The sequence below is a fragment of the Typopeltis vanoorti genome, chromosome 6, assembly GCF_054136105.1.
Source record: "Typopeltis vanoorti isolate ZY-2024b chromosome 6, IOZ_Tvanoo_1.0, whole genome shotgun sequence".
Classification (NCBI taxonomy): domain Eukaryota; kingdom Metazoa; phylum Arthropoda; class Arachnida; order Uropygi; family Thelyphonidae; genus Typopeltis; species Typopeltis vanoorti.
The window spans coordinates 122066833-122084712 of record NC_143554.1 but is presented as its reverse complement, the minus strand read 5'-3'; the positions used below and the strand labels follow the sequence as shown (position 1 = coordinate 122084712).

The following is a 17880-nucleotide window of genomic DNA, read 5'->3' as shown; positions in this document are numbered from 1 at the left end:
TTGAGCTTGGCAAGTGCAAGAAGAATGATTGTTATGGGAGATTTGAACTACAGCAGTATAAATTGGGGAGAGGAAGATGCATGTAGCAATAAGGGAATGGAATTTCTAGAATTCTTGAGGGGCAAATATATTAAGCAACATGTAATAGAGGGAACAAGAGGTTCAAGAGATTTGGATTTGGTCATAGCATCAGAAGAGTTTATAATAACTGAGATGACATCTCTCCCACCAGTTGGAGAGAGTGACCATGTGGTTTTGACTTGGAAGATGAATAGACATGCAGGAGTATCAAAGGGATGGGAACATATGTGGAATTATAAGGCAGGTGATTATAATAGTCTTAGATATAAACTTGGGGAAGTTTCATGGAGGGAGGAATTGGAAGGCTGGGATATCATTAGTGCTTGGGAAATTGTGAAGGAATATTTGTTAGCAGTAGTAGTAAACTGTATTCCACAAGTGAAGAAGAGGACACAATTTGGAGTAAAGTGGATGACAAACAATATTAAAAAGGAATTGCATGCGAAATAGAGGCTATGGAAGAGATATAAGGAGACAGGTGAAGAGAAGATGCATGAAGAATATAAGACACAGGCCAGAAGAGTGACTAGTGTGGTAAGGAAGGTGAAACTGGAATATGAGAAGAGATTGACCCTAAGATCCAAAGAAAATCCTAGGGAAGTTTTTAGCTATGTGGCCAGTAGGAGGAGAAATGATTGTGGGATAAAAATGGGAATAGAGTGACTGAGTGGAATTGTTCAATGAACACTTTATTGGTGTATTTCATCATGAAGAGTAAATTTTAATACTAGAGGTATAGGGCAGGTTCGAGGTTTAGAGGTGCAAGAGGAGAGTGTGTTCCAACTACCGAGTACTCTGGATGTCAGTAAAGCTTTGGGACTGGATGGTATTTCACCATGAGTTTTGAGAGAATGTGGTCAAGAACTGACAGCGCCTTTGACCTGGCTTTTCAATGAAAGTCTGGCTATGGGAAAGGTGCCCAGGGAATGGAAGGAAGGTAAGATAGTGCCATTGCATAAGGGCAGTAGCAGACTGTAATTGTCTAATTATAGGCCAGTTTGTGTGTCATCAGTAGTTGTTAAGATCTTGGAGAAATTAGTGAGGGACCATATACAACATTGGACAGATGAGGGTAATGTTATCTGTGAGAGTTAGCATGGATTTGTTAATGGGTGCTCTTGTTTTATATAAAAATTTATATTTTTATTATAAAAGGCTAGCAATATGCTAGCCTTTTATAATAAAGTTACAAGAGCAGTAGATGAGGGAAAGGCATATTCTGCCGTTTTCTTGGATTCAGCGAAGGCATTTGACAGGGTGCTACATGATAAGCTGATATTTAAGTTGCAGCACATGGGTTTGGATGTCAGGTTGATCAACTGGATTCAGGATTGGCTGTCTGATAGGTATCAGAGAGTTGTGTATGGCAGGACAGTTTCAAGGAGGCAGAAGGTTACAAGTGGGGCCTCACAGGGCTCAGTACTGGGACCTATATTGTTTAACCTTTATATCAATGACATTGTCAGTTGGTTGCAGAGGGTTATTCAGTTGTTTGCAGATGATGTGAAGCTGGGAAGGGTTATTAGTAATAATCCAGATGTGGTAGCCCTTCAAGAGGATTTGAATAAGCTAGACAGATGGGCAAATGAATGGGAATATTGGTTTAATGCAGCAAAATGTAAGGTCTTGAGGTTTGGGACACATCGATGGGACGCTGCATACTTTATTGGAGGAGCTATACATGAGGAAGTAGGGGAGACAAGAGATCTGAGGTTGATGATTGATAGAAACCTGAAATTCAGGGGACATATTGCAAAAGTGGTGAAGGTAACACAGAGGATTGCTGCAATAATGAAAAGGACACTGACTAGCAGAGATAAAAGAGTTATCATTCTGTTGTATAGGACCTTGATCAGACTACACTTAGACTATTGTTCTCAAATTTGGTCCCCAGGATTTGAAGAGGATAAATTAACTGTGGAAAGCGTACAAAGGTGGATGACAAAGATGGTTTCAGGACTGTACAATGTTATGAGGATCAGCTGAGGGAATGTGGACTGCAGAGTTTGGTGGATAGAAGGAGAGGTGATATGATTGAGACTTTTAAACTGTTGAGAGGTGGTTACAAGGTTGACACTGGGGAGTTCTTTCGTTGGTTGAACAGCATGAAGGAGTGATGACAAGGGGCCATCCCTGGAAGTTACGAATGGAAGCTGTGAGCAGACATGCAGTGATGAGTGGTTTCTTTGCATGGAGGGTGGTTGAACCATGGAATGCATTGCCTGATAGAGTAGTGAGAGCGAGAACTGTCAATGAGTTTAAGGAGTGGTATGGTTGACTTTGTGTTTCTTAGGCGGGACCTCCCTTGATGAGTCTTTTGACTCCAGGACACTTGAATAATAATAATATCAATGTGACTATTGTTATTTCTTCCATCTTCTCTTCCTGTGAATTTGTGTACATCTTTATGTTGGATTACAGTGTTAATAATGTGTGTTAATTACCAAAAATCTCAAATCTGAAATCACAAGAAAACTCAAACCCCTTTAGTCTTCTCCCTCTCAGATATACTGGTTACCAAAAATACACAAACACAATTTCCCTCTAATACCTATAGTAGACACCACAATTTTCACATGCTATAAATTAGCAAAACAGTCAACACTCTCTTAATCCCCGTCCCCTCACTAGTCATACCACTTGCTGCATAAAAAAAACCAACCATTTTAAAACTTCTATTGAGAATTTAACATTAAATAATACAGATATTTTGGTTAGCTTTGATATCACCTCACAGTTCACCAATATTTGCTTAAATTGACACCTTATCACTTATAAAAAAGTTTTTAATCCTGATATTACTGATCTGTTTTCCTTTGCTATCCATTCTGGACATTTCTCTTGGAAATACAAAATTTATAAACATATGAAAGGTAACTCTGTGTTCTCCTCCTCTCATGCCCCCTCCCCCCACCAATTTTTATGGAATATTTTGAAAAACAAGCTCTTGACTTGGCTCCTCTCAAACCTATCTGGTTAAAATATGCAGATGATGTTTTCTCTATTTGGCCTCATGACCCAGATGCATGAGACTCTTTCCTTTCTCATTTCAATAGTCTTCACCCTAGAATATCCAGTTTAACATGGAAAAAGAAACTAATAGTAGTTTAGCTTTTCTAGACACCTTGAAAGCCCGCCCACACAGGCAGATACATTCACAAACTTTCTGATCACATCCCATCTCAGCAGTATGGTATCATTAAAACATTAACCAATAGAGGCTGTAACCTTTTGTTCCAGTGAGTCCTCTCTAAGTTTCTACAGTATTAAAACAATAATCAATCCTTCCCCAAACCCCTTTCTGCAGGAAGATTTTAGTAATGTTATCATCATCCCTATGTCCAAGGCACTTCAGAAAAAATGGACATAGTCTTATCTCTGATTGACTTTCAAGTCCACTGAAAGCTTACTATTGTTATACATTCTACTAATGAACAGCTTCCACCACTCTCTATTGGAGTATATATAAAGTGCCCTGTTACTGCAAGTTGGCTTGCTATAGACAGATGGGAAGATTGGCCAACATCTGCATTAAGAACACAAAAAATACATCCCACAGTCATGACTATGGTAAATCAGGCCTTGTGTTTTAGATACGGCTCACTCATAGAATCAGTTGGGAAAAAGACCACCACTCTCCATCGCAGTAAATATAAAAGAGAAGGGCTATTTTTGGAATCTTCAGCTGTTCTCAGAAATCAGCCTAGTTTAAATAAATTAAACTTCCCAAAATATGGGAAACACTAATACTTCGAGATCCCAGTTTACACCGTAGGCTGCCAGCAGTTGCCCATTGGGCACCCCACCCAGTTAGGACTCTAGTTCTTTCATCCACATGTCTCCCTTAGTTTTGTGTTACCTGTATGTGTATGTTACAAGTCTTATATTGTACTCCCTGATGATGTCTCAGTAACTGAGATGAAATATTGAAAGAATTAATATTTTTTTTCAGTGCTATTTCACTCCATTAAGATTAACATAAGAGTTAATAATGACTAGTTCATATGCTGAACAGAAATCTCTCAGGCACTTACCATTATTATTATTATCATCATTATGATTAGCTTTTCTCATTTCTGCAGATATTCCCAAAATATTTCTGTACGTCTGTAATCATTTCCTCTCTGCTTTGTAGTTCTTCAGCAAGGACCAACTTTTCCTTTTTTTTGGGGGGGGGGGGGGGGTGTCAGATGCCTTCTGTAATGCTTTGAAAATTTCCTCCATATGTTACTTAGTAGATCCTACTGTGGAACAATAGGCCCCAAAATAAGTCTCTGTACTTGATATTGCCTGTCATACAAAATCATTATATTTGTATGTATTGTTGAATACTATAGTTTCTTCTTCTTTCCACCTGATCATTAGTATCTAAATATAACATCTTGCATTTGTTGCTTAGAAGAATATACCTGTTTTGTTTTGGTAACATATATTTCATATCAGTCTGGTACTTATTCAGTTCTTCCTAGGTCCATTTTTTTCATGTTGATTCTTCTTATGTATATTGATGGGGCTGATCATGAATTCTGCTGGTGTTAGTTGGGATTTGTGCCAAGAACTGACTTTTCAATGTTAGCTCAAGTTTCGTGATTTTAAAAAAAAAAAAAACACAAAAAAAAACCAGGAGTTTTGTTTAACCAGGCAACACTCTCAGCCCTCATGAAATTCTGTCATGTTGTACATCATTTTATTTTGGTTTAAGTCAATAATAATAGTTTGTTTTGCCAAATCCTAAATCAGCCCATTCATTATCCAGGTAGACACTTACTAACTGGTGCACAATAAAAAGGTGAGGATTGGGCTTTGGTCAGGAGCCATGGTTGGTTCTCCACATAGATTAGATTTACAGAATCAAGTAGATCTAAATAAATATAATTGTGTTTGTGTTGAATTTCCCAAGAGAAACAGTAATTCTTAGACTCCCTGTCGGACAGCAAAGGCTAGCTATCAGTACTCATAGAGAGTGGTCCCCTCATAGGATGTCTAGCTTCTAGTCTGACATCTTCCATTATTTTTTGTGTGTTTTTCCAATTTTAATATTGCATTCTAGATGATGTCTGTGTGACAGATAAAATATTGGAACTATTAAATCTGTGTTCAGTTATTTAATTGTACTGTTTCATTCCATTGAACTAAAAGATGAGCTATAGCCAATTTGTAGTGCCCTCAGGAATAGTTTTATAGTGAATTTCTTTTAAAATATCATTGTATCTATGGTTTAGTTTATGTGTGGCCCCACTTTGAATATCTTACGAAAACAAGTTCATAGCTTTGGGTGTTTGCTTCTTTTTCTCTATTCATTACCAGTCTTATGCTGTCACAACTGATTCTCTGATGGTTAGCATAATAATTATAAAGAGGAGGATGCTAATGAAACATTAGTATTAACAAATTCATTAACATTGTAATGAATTGATCATAATGAATAAAGAAAAATAAGTCAGTGCTTGGCTTCTAATATATAAAGCAAAATCTACACAGATACCAACATAAATAACAGTTTTTTCTTAACAAAATGAATAACATTCTTACTCAATTGGCATCATTCCTGCTATCAAAAGGAAAAGATTGAACAGTTTTTATTTTATGATCAGCAGGAAAAAAAAAATAGATTGTGTAATTTAAAAGTGACTACTTGGCTTATTTGAGACCACACTGGATGGACTTAAATGTTGAATTCAACATTGACACTCCTATGTTTGAGCATTAAATAACACTGAACTTTGAGACTCTGGAGATAATATCTAGGTTTTCTCTTCATTGATAAAGTATGGTATGGTTTGTTAATCCAATCAGATAGTAATGTGGTTATGCTTAGATTGCAAGACAATTATTATCTACCATGAATGCATATTTGGGAGCAGTCTTATTAGTTTTCCCTTATTAGTCTTTTCCCACATGTGCACACTTTCCTTTCTTTGTTCTAATGCCAAATAGAACAGTTTTATGTTAGCAGCATTTCCTCAACTTAACCTTACTTGGTCAAGTAATTCTTATTATGGTTTGAGTAGTTAATTAAAAGTTTATAATAAGTATATGGGTGCACATACATAGATTTACTTGAAAGTCAGCAAAAGAAATAATTCATTAAATGATTATTCACATCAATACATCATGTACCATACCTGGCTTTGAATGATTAAAGCCAAATTTTTCTATTTGAATGAATTGTGAATTAGTGATGAGCTGTAAATTCGGTCAGTAATCGACTGCTATCACTAACAGTTTTAGTGGTACATCCTTTATTCAAGTGTAAGCAAACGAAGTTTGCACATGAAGTAACTTCATGACACGGCAACTCGTATATAGAAGCTAATGACTTCAAATCAGTCGCTTTGGTATCCCATAATGCAATGCACTTCTGCATTACTTCAAACTTGGTATCACTTCTTGGTCTGGCTCCCATGGATAAGGACCTCAATAAAGGTCAAACCGGTCTGGGTAGTGGTCCTTCTCATAATCAGTAGCATTATACATATCCGTAAGGATATGTGCATTGCATTGTGGGATACTAAGGCAATTGATTTGAAGTTATTAGCCTGTATACATGAGTTGCCCTGTCATGAAGTTATTTCATGTGCAAACTTTGTTTACTTACACTTGGATAAAGGATGAAACCAAGAATATAATTCCATTTATTGGGGTCATTAACACACTGTTGCATAAACTGAATGCAGCATTACTATTAACATATAATTTGTCTTCTGTATACTATTTTCAACACTGAAATTATCAAAAAAAAAAAAAACCTTATTTGTCATTGTTTGTTATATAATACAGTTTAGAAACTAATGATCTAAAACAGTCTGCACCACACTTAAACCATACAGGAAGCAAAAAACCATTTGTTTTAATCTAAAAGGTTTCTGAAAAGAGGAGGGAAATGAGTGCATTGTATAAGTATAGCATGTACAGATTACAAGTGTATATATATATATAAGTTAAAAAGGGGATGATTAAGGGTCAAGGCCGTATAACTGAGGGAGACCTCCACATAGCCTTCAAAGGAATGCGGAGAACCGACCAGAGCTTCTGACCTAATGTCCAATCCTCACTTTCTCATGGTTAGGTATCTACCTGGATACTGAACGGATGAGGATGGGCTGGCAATTTGGGATTTAGCTGACCAAATTGTATTCTTATTGGCTTAAACCAAAATTTCAAATGATGGTACAACATGACAGAATTTCATGCTGGCTGGGGTGTCGCCGGTTAAACAAGGCTCCCGTTGTTTTTGCCTGGAAACCAGGGCAAACAGCAAAAGTCACCTACTGAAAAAAATCCTAAAACTTACCCCAACTGAACATCATCAGAGTTCGAGATCAGTACTATCAACATAAGAAGCCTGAATGGCAAAGAAATGAAGGTTGCTGAGGAATTGAATGAGTACCAGATTGACATAATAAGGGTGACTGAAACAGCAAAGACAAACTGGTGAGATCTTTCTGAACAATAAATACAAAATGTTATATTCAGGCAATGACAATCAAGGAAAAGAAGGAATAGCCATAGTATTCAACACAAAATAATAGGCTAATCTTCCTGAATGGCAGGCAATTTCAAGTAGAGTGATGTTGGCAAATATGAGAATGGGGAACTGGACAATGAGACTTATTTGTGCGTATGGTCCCACAGAAGGTTCTACTAAGGTAGAAGGGACGGAATTTTTTGACGATTTACAGAAAGCATCTGACAGAATGAAAAAGGAAAAGTTGGTCCTTGTTGGGAATCCAAATAGCAGAGTAGGAAATGATTGTCAGACATACAAAAATATTTTGGGAAAATTTGGAGAAAAAATTAAAACTAATAATAATGTCAAATACCTGTTGTATTTCTGCTCACGACATGGACTGGTTATTACTAACACAATGTTCCAACATAAAAATGTGCACAAATTCACATGGAGAGAAGAGGCAAGAAATAAGAAAAGTCTCATTGACTATGTTATTGTTGATAGTGATGTTTTCCCACTGGTGCAGGACACCAGAGTGTACAGAGGATTTGAATTTGGAAGTGATGATCACCATCTTGAGCAGGATAAAATTGAATTTCATATTGAAAAAAAGAACATGTAAGAAAGTTTTAAAGAGAATAAAAGTTGAGCAGCTCTCAGATGTGAACTGTAGACTTAAATATACAAACATTATTCAAGAAAAAACGAAAGAGTTTGAGAGCAGGAACCAAACCTTGGAGATTCACTGACAAGTCCTGAAGAAAACACTGATTGATTCAGCCAGAGAGGTATGTGGTGAGGTTGTCTGCAAGGATAAAAAAATCAGAACTTCATGGTGGACACAGAAAGTTAAAGAGGCAGTGAAGGAAAAGAAGAAAGCATATCAAAAGTTTCTGGGAAATAAGTCAGCTTGTGCTCTTAGAGAATACAGAGACAAATGTAAGAAAGCTAAACACTGTGTAAAACTGGCTAAATATCAAGAAGGTGCCAAGATATTCTTGAGGTTGTTGAATAAGCTCAGAAATGGAGGAAAGAGTGCTGTAAAAGGAATTAGAGATGATAAAGGTGACGAACACAGGAGAAAAAGATATCCTTGAAGTATCGAGTAATTACTTTAAAAAACTGTTAAATCAAACAAGCGGTGATGACAGCACAGTGGTAAAAAACACTGACCAGGCATGCAGTCAGGAATACATATTCATACTTGAAGTAGAAGAAGCCATCAAAAGCCTGAAATGTGGAAAGGCAGGAGGAGTAGATGATATTCGACCAGAATTGCTCAAATATGGAGGTATAAAAGTCTTATAGTGGCTGCACTGCATAGTTCAGAAGACCTGGATAGACGGATGAATTCTAGATGATTGGAGTAGAGCTCTTATAGTACTCATATATGAAAAGGGAAATAAAACTGAATGTGAGAATTATAGAGGCATTTCATTACTGAGTGTTTCTTGTAAGATATATGCAAGTGTACTTGAGAAACGGTTGAGAAGGATTGTGAAAGAGAAACTTGGTGAAGAAAAAGCTGGATTCAGGCCAAATAGAGACTGTCAGGATAAGATTTTCACTTTATGACAGATAGTTGAGAGTTCATGGGAATATAACAAAGATCTGCATTTAAGTTTTGTAGATCTGGAAAAGGCATATGACAAGGTGCCGAGAGAGAGAGAAGCTATTCCAAATGCTACAGTTATATGGTGTTAATGGGACATTATATCAAGCGATACTTAGTCTTTATTTGAGTTGCAAGTCATCAGTTAGAATTGAAGGGAGTACAGGAAGATGGTTTAATTTTAAATCTGGTGTCAGACAGGGATGTACATTATCCCCTCTCTTATTCATTATCTATAGGGATCACATTATGAAGGAAAGTGGTATTAAACCTGATATCAAAATTGGAGGTGCTAATCTCAGCTCTTTGCTTTATGCAGATGATGCTATACTTCTAAATAAATCCAGTGCAAGTCTACAAGATTCCTTGACTAAATTGAATAACTGTTGCATTAGATATGATATGAAGGTCAGCATTAAAAAAAAAAGCAAAGAAAACGAAAATAGAAACATTGAAAATATTAGCTGCATTTTGAATGGAGAACTTATAGAAAAAGTACAACATTTCAGCTACTTAGGCATGATTTTTAGTGAAGATAGTAAATTAAATATGGAAATAGACAACAGAATCAACAAAGCTGGTATGGTAGAAAGTCAACTGAATAAATTTATATGAAATAAGAAAGAAATTTGCCAAGACACTAAATTAACTGTATACAAGACGGTGTTTAAATCAATTTTAACTTATGGATCTGAGAGCTAGGTTAGAAGTAAAACACTTGACCAGACTAGAGACTGCAGATATGAGGATCCTGAGAAAGATTAGGAGCATGAACAGATGGCATCAGTGGCAATATCATATTAAAAACGAGGATATTAGGTAAGAACTTGATATTGTCAGCATCTAGGAATGCATTAGCACAGCTAATCTCAGCTGGTATGGTCACTTAAACAGAATGGGAGAGGAAAGATTAGCAATACAAGTGTTCTCTGCCAGGTTGGCAGGAAAAAGACCAAGAGGTAGACCAAGATATAGGTGGATTGATACAGTAAAAGTGCCTTAGAAGACAGCAGTATAAAACCTGATAATATTGGAGTCTTGACAAGTAACAGACTGATTTGGAGGAAAATTGTAGATAGGAGGTTAGTAATGATGTAAATTTTTCATGTAGTATTATCATATCCTGTTCATCCCCTTGAGGGTGTATATCAGGAATTTGATAATGATAAGTTAAAAGAAACTATTACTCACTCTTTAATGTTGTTTACAATTTATTTTCAAGATTGATTTAATTTCATTGTTAATACATTATTTTAAAGGCTATTTATCTACCAGACATGTTTGGTTTAGAATGTTGAGTAATTTTAAGACTTTTTAATGAACTTTTTCATTTTACTTTCTCTAGGCCACTGTTTTAGAAGAAATGCCACCATTCCCTGAGCGCGAATCTTCAATACTAGCCATTTTAAAAAAAAAGAAACCAGGAATGACAGATGGTATTAATTTAATAACAAAGGAATCTAAGGGTCCTGTTATTAATAACATAGCTCATTCAGAAGGAGTTAGTTCGGTTAGTAGTTTTAAATTTAGTTTCCTGTAATTCTTTCTGATTGTTATTCATAATTATAATTGTGATCATTAATGTATTTTGTATACAAAAGTTTGCACTATTTTCATGTTGAATGGTAACAAGAAGTTAATCAAAATTAACTTTTGATGTTTTAAGGATACTTGTGACATAAAGACTGAATAATATAAGCACATAAACAGAAGAAAGATATTTAATTAACCAAATATTTCGGTCTGGAAATAGCAGACCATCTTCAGTGGCACTACAAGAACAGTTTTAAAAAAATACAAGGTGGAATACTAACAATAGATCATTTAAAAATAGAATAAGCCGCGTGATGTTATATCACTAAGTATTAAAGGGAATATTTTTAAGCAGAGGCATGATTGAAATAAAAATTAATAATATTAAATAACATAAAGTTAATATGAATTAATAAGTTACCCTGATTAGACTTTCCCAGATTTTCGATATAGATATACAGTCATTCCGATTCAGGTTAGGACGATGGAGGAGTAAGGCCTGTACGCTTTCTTTGAATAAACGTTCAAATTTACAACGGGATCTGTGTAAGAGCCGAGTTTTTGACCAAAGGATGTTGTGGTTAATTTCAATCATGTGCTGAGCCAATCCAGATTTTTCAGGTTTGTTGTGATGAATGAAGGATTGATGTTCTTGGATTTGTTTTTCAAGAAAACGTCCAGTTTGTCCAAAATAACGGTGATCTCCCCTATTTTGGACAAACTGGACGTTTGTCCCAAAAGGGGGGGCATAGGCGCCAGGGGTGACCCCCCTTTCCAGTCTTCAAAATTCAAGTCATCAGAATTCAAGGAGAACCGGCCTACCAGTCCGGTACCCAGGGGGAGCCATAGCCATCAGGGGCGGGGACCCCCCGTGCTAGATAAAAAGTTCACATTTCAGTTAAGATGTATGGATATCTTACTTTCTCTGAAAAATTGTAGTATTTTTATTATTAATTGGGAACCTCTGTTGGATCCATTATTCACACAATACTTGTCACGCATGATCTTGGCAGCTCATTTCACTCAGTCACTGCTAACCATATCTTTCACAACTTCCAGGGACGATATCTCTCCTTTTCCACTGATGATCAAGTTGCATATAATTTGTAACACTATTTATAACTCACAGACATTGTCTAGCCTCATTGAGAGCATTCTGCAAACTGGTGATTTTGTTACTTACCTTTGAAGTCTTTGTAACACATTGTCCTTGAGAAACCCAGGCAACTAAATCTGTGCACAGTAGGCGAGATGTGATTTATAAAAAGGGATGATAATCTTCTTATCTTTATTTTTTGGTATGTTCTTCGATATCAAAGTGATCCTCTGAATTGTTATGTCCACTTTGCACTGTGCTCTCTGAACTTCACCATCCCTAAATCCTTAGCCTTATCCATTTCTTTCAGTCTACTACCATAGGTGTAATACATGCATGTTGTAATTATTCATCCCAAAGTGCATAACTTGACATTATGTCTTATTAAACTTGCAACCATTATTCTTTTCCTGTACTGTCAGTCTATTTAAATCATCTTGCAGGATTTTTACATCACCTTCATTAACTGCTGTCCTTCCCAGTAAACACGAGCTGTCCTTCATGAGTAAACAGCTGGATATTTTCCCTCAAATCAATCCCAGTATCATTAATGTAAATAACAAATTAAATAGCAGCAGCCCAAGTAGATTCCTGTGGCTCCATGAGTAACCTCCCTTCTCTTGTATTCTACTCCATAATATACTGCTCTTTGATATACACCCCCCCCCCCTTTTCCATCAGCTATCATCTTGTCTATGTCACTGACAACATATTACATGAAATGGTGCTACATTTACTCCAGTTCATGTAACAGATTTCCATGTTATATCCTTTCATATACCTTTTGAAGTCCAGCAGTCTCATTGTGTAGTCATTTCCTTTATCTCACCTTTATTTTAACTGTCATCATTATAGAAGGTGAGCAATTGTTAAGACAAAACTTGGCAAAGCTGTACTGCTATTTTCATGGACTATCATATTCCTATATACCCATTCCTGAATTCTTTCTTTACAACTTTCCAATACCTTAAATGCCATTCCTTTATACTAATCCAGGCCTGCTTGGCTGAATGATTAAAAGTATCAGCTCTCCAGCCAACAGGCTATGAGTTCAAATCATGCAATGGGCATGCATGCTTGTGATTTGCTTCAGGTGGGGAAATGAATTGCATCACCTAGTGTATAACTGCTGCCTCACTTATTGGAGTAAGTTCCATGTCTGGATTCTAGAGTGGAATTTCCACAGTATGTAAAAAAAAATAAAGAAAAAAATGAAAAAATAAATAAATTTAATAAAAATAAAAACAATCCTTAACCCCCACTCATGGTATTATTGTACTATAGATTGACAATCTTCAATATGTCAGAGTTAAAAAAAAAAAAAAACAGTTCTGTAATTGTATCTCCTTTATGCAAGTGAACTGTTATTGCTCTGTTTTCACTCACTTGGGACCCTGCTGGAACTGAGACCTAAATAGCCTGGTCAGGATCATTGCTAATTTCTTGCACTTGTTTGTAACATTAAGCTAAAATTCAGTGTAGATGAAGATCGGTTTGATCACTTTGGTGTTTTGATTCCCGTTCGTGATGTGAGGAACCTTTATATGGTCTCTTTCGATGAAAGGTGAGCCAGCCAGTCTCATACAGAGGTAGGGTTTTTTTTTGTCTCACCAGAACAGGCAAACTGGCCCCGTGAACACAACCAGATTATGGTCAGGAATACTTAAGACCCAGCTATAGGCCTGATTCATCATCTATATGCCAGTCAAAAGCCTGGATAAAAAATGGGGAGTGGGGAGGTTGAGATGGTGCTGTACTTCCTCGTAAAAAGGGACTCGTGGCTGTTGTATCATCATACACTAAATAAATAAACATTTAGGAGTAGCCATTGTATTCAACACTAAATACCAGGCTAATCTTCTTGAATTGCAAGCATTCTCAAGTAAAGTGATGTGGGCAAATATCAGAATGGGGAACTGGACAATGAGACTTATTTGTGCCTATGGTCTCACGGAAGGTTCTATTAAGGTAGAAGTGGAGGAATTTTTTGAGGATTTAGAGAAAGCATCTGACAGAATGAAAAAGGAAAAGTTGGTTCTTGTTGGGGATCCAAATAGCAGAGTAGGAAATGATTGTCAGACATACAGAAAATATTTTGGGAAAATTTGGAGAAAAGAGCAAAGCTAATAATAATGGCAAATATTTGTTGGCTTTCTGCTCAGTACATGGACTGGTTATTACTAACACCATGTTCCAACATAAAAATGTGCACAAATTCACATGGAGAGAAGAGGCAAGAAATAAGAAAAGTCTCATTGACTATGTTATTGTTGATAGTGATGTTTTCTCCCTTATGCAGGACACCAGAGTGTATAGAGGATTTGAAATTGGAAGTGATCACTATTTAGTCTTGAGCAGGATAAAATTGAATTTCATATTGAAAAGAATAACGTGTAAGAAAGTTTTAAAGCGAATAAAAGTTGAGCAGCTCTCTGATGTGAACTGTAGACTAAAATACACAAAGATTATTGAAGAAAAAATTAAAGCGTTTGAAAACAGGAACCAAACTTTAGAGATTCACTTGCAAGCCTTGAAGAAAACCTTGATTGATTCAGCCAGAGAGTCATGTGGTGAGGTTGTCTGCAAGGATAGAAAAATCAGAACTCCATGGTGGACACAGGAAGTTAAAGAGGCAGTGAAGGAAAAGAAGAAAGCATATCAAAAGTTCCTGGCAAATAAGTTAGCTTGTGCTCTTAGAGAATACACAGACAAATGTAAGAAAGCTAAACACTGTGTAAAACTAGCTAAACAAAAGTCATGGGAGGACTTTAGCAAGAACATAGAAAATAAATATCAAGAAGGTGGCAAAATATTTTGGAGGTTGTTGAAGAAGCTTAGAAATGGAGGAAAGAGTACTGTAAAAGAAGTTAGAGATGATAAAGGTGACATGAAAACAGGAGAAAAAGATATCCTTGAAGTATGGAGTAATTACTTTGAAAAACTGCTAAATGAAACAAGCAGTGATGACAGCACAGTGATAAAAAACACTGACCAGGCATGCAGTCAGGAATACATATCCATACTTGAAGTAGAAAAAACCATCAAAGGCTTAAAATGTGGAAAGGCAACAGGAGTAGATGATATTCGGCCAGAAATGCTGAAACATGGTGGTATAAAAGCCTTACAGTGGCTGCACTGCATAGTTAAGAAAGTCTGGACAGAAGGACGAATTCTCGACGATTGGAGTAGAGCTCTCATAGTACCCATATATATAAAAAAGGAAATAAAACTGAATTTGAGAACTACAGAGGTATTGTATTTCACTGCTGAGTGTTCTGATAACATTTATGCAAGTATACTTGAGAAACGGTTGAGAAAAATTTTGGAAGAAAAGCTTGGTGAAGAACAAGCTGGATTCAGGCCAAATAGAGGCTGTCAGGATCAGATCTTCACTTGACGACAAATAGTCGAGAAAGCATGGGAATATAACAAAGATCTGTATTTAAGTTTTGTCGATCTGGAAAAGGCATATGACAAGGTGCCAAGAGAGAAGCTATTCAATACACTACAGTTATATGGTGTCAATGGGCCATTGCATCAAGCAATACTTAGTCTTTATTTGAGTTGTAAGTCAGTAGTTAGAATTGAAGGAAGTACAGGAAGATGGTTTAATGTTAAATTTGGTGTGGGACAAGGATGTACATTATCCCCTCTGTTATTCATTATCTATACGGATCACATTATGAAGGAAAGTGGTATTAAACATGATATCCAAATTGGAGATGTTAATGTCAGCTCTTTGCTTTATGAGGACGATGTTATACTTATCAATAAATCTGCTATGAGTCTGCAAGATTCCTTGACTAAATTGAATAACTGTTGTAATAGATACTGTATGAAGGTCAGCTATAAAAAGACAATGAAAATAGGCAGAATCATTGAAAATGTCAACTGCACTGTGAAAGGAGAACCTGCGGAACAAGTAAAACATTTCACCTACTTAGGCACGATTTTTAGTGAAGATGGTAAATTAAATATGGAAATAGACAACAGAATCAATAAAGCTGGTATAGTAGGAAGTATATTGTATAAATTCATATGGAATAAGAGAGAACTTAGTCGGAACACTAAATTAGCTGTATACAAAGACTAGTGACTACAGATATGAGAATCCTGAGAAGATTAGAGACGTGACCAACAGATGGAATCAGTAGCAATATCCTATTAAAAACGAGGATATTAGGAAAGAACTTGACATTGTCAGCATCCAGGAATGCGTTAGCAGAGCTAATCTCAGGTGATATGGTCATTTAAACAGAATGGGCAAGGAAAGATTGGCAAAACAAGTGTTCTCTGCCAGGTTGACAGGAAAATGACCCAGAGGAAGACCAAGATATAGGTGTATTGATGTGGTACAAAGTTCCTTATATGACAGAAATATAAGATCTGATAATATTGGAGTCTGGCCAAGTAACAGACTGATCTGGAGGAAAATTGTAGATTAGGAAGTTAGTAATGATGTAAATTTTTCATGTAGTACTATCATATACTGTACACGCCTTGAGGGTACATGGCAGGAATATTATGATGGAGTATATCTGCATAAAGTAAAGAGCTGAACTGAAGAAAAGTGGCATTTGGTCTAATACCAATTTTGATATCAGACCTTCAGTGTTTTGATTAATTTCTTATTTCATATAAATTTATTCATTTGACTTCCTAAATGGTGATCCTTCCTATTTCAGATATTCTATATACTGTACTCTTGTGTTTTTAACTAGTGTGCAATGTCACTATCAATGATAGCATAGTCGGTGAGACTTTTTTTTTTATTATCTGTGTCTTCCATGTGAATTTGTACACATCTTGATGTTAGAAAGTGATATTAGGAAGGACTAGTTTATGCCCTGAACAGAAATCCTGGAGGTACTTCTCATTATTAGTAGCTTTACATTTTTTTCCAAACATTCTGTGTGTGATATTCATTTCTTACTCTGGCATTTAGATCTCCAAAAAGGACCAAGTTTGCTTTGTACACTGCTTTCTCCATTGACTGACTTAAAAAAAAAAACAAACTCTTCCTCTTTTTTCTTTAGTAGAATCTTCTGTGGGGCCATAGTATCAAATGTCATTGTTCAGTTCCTCAATTTGATGTTTTCCCATATCACTCTATTTAATTGATGTGGGCTTGCAACTCAAGGTTGTCCTCTTCTTCTTCCTTTTCTTGATCATTATTCCTTGAATATATTGTCTTGTGTATGTTATTTAGAAAAATCAAATCTTCGTGTTTTTGATTTCTTTGTTTTAGTATCACCATTTGTGTGAAACTTAGTACTTCTCAATTTCTTCTGCTAGTTCTGCTTATTTCTGTTGATGTCTCTAACCTTGATGGTACCAGTCTTGAATTATGCTAAGAGTAATTTGGACTTTGTCATGTTTGTTTCAGTAGCTGACTTTCATTTGTTTGTCCTGTTTCTCTGAAACAAACTAGTTTTTCCTTGAAAGTTTATTGAAAGTTTATTTTTCACTAGGTTAGACTATGATAAATTTAGTTTAATCCTTTATCCCAGTGAGAGCAAACAAAGTTTGCACCTGAAAATATCTTTAGGACTGAATATAGTGTTGTACTATCTTACCTGGGTAAGTAGTATAACACCAGGCTCCCACTGAAGAGACCTCAATAAAGGTCGAAACTAGTCTGGGTAGTGGCCAATCCTTTAATGCATAACAGTATACATATCCACAAAATGTGCTTTGCATTATGGGAAATACTGGGATAGGAGTGTTGGTAGCTTGCTCCACCTTTGCTACGAGTTGCCTGGTGTTGTACTACTTACCCAGGTAAGATAGTACAACACTATATTCAGTCCTGAAGATATTTTCAAGTGCAAACTTTGTTTGCTCTCACTGGGATAAAGGATTAAACTAAATTTATCATAGCCTAACCTAGTGAAAAATAAACTTTCAACATCTTTCTCTAAATCCAGAGTAATTTAATAAAAAAAGGTGGCAAACCTTTTGGCAACTCCTATAGGTAAAGATGACCTTGCTACTGCTTCTGCCTGGTATCTCCAACTCTGGGCCTGGCTCCCACTGAAGAGACCTCAATAAAGGTCGAAACTAGTCTGGGTAGTGGCCAATCCCTTAATGCATAACATTATACAT

The 17880-nt window shown here is 36.1% G+C and overlaps 1 protein-coding gene across 1 annotated transcript in view; it reads left to right on the top strand.

Annotated features, from left to right (window-relative positions):
* LOC150105884 (AP-2 complex subunit alpha-like) overlaps window positions 1–17880 on the top strand; it is a 383042-nt gene that overhangs the window by 289958 nt on the left and 75204 nt on the right. Inside the window, exon 18 of the mRNA XM_090393652.1 lies at window positions 10492–10656. Coding sequence (XP_090249778.1) covers window positions 10492–10656 — 165 coding nt within the window. The remainder of the gene's footprint in view (window positions 1–10491; window positions 10657–17880) is intronic.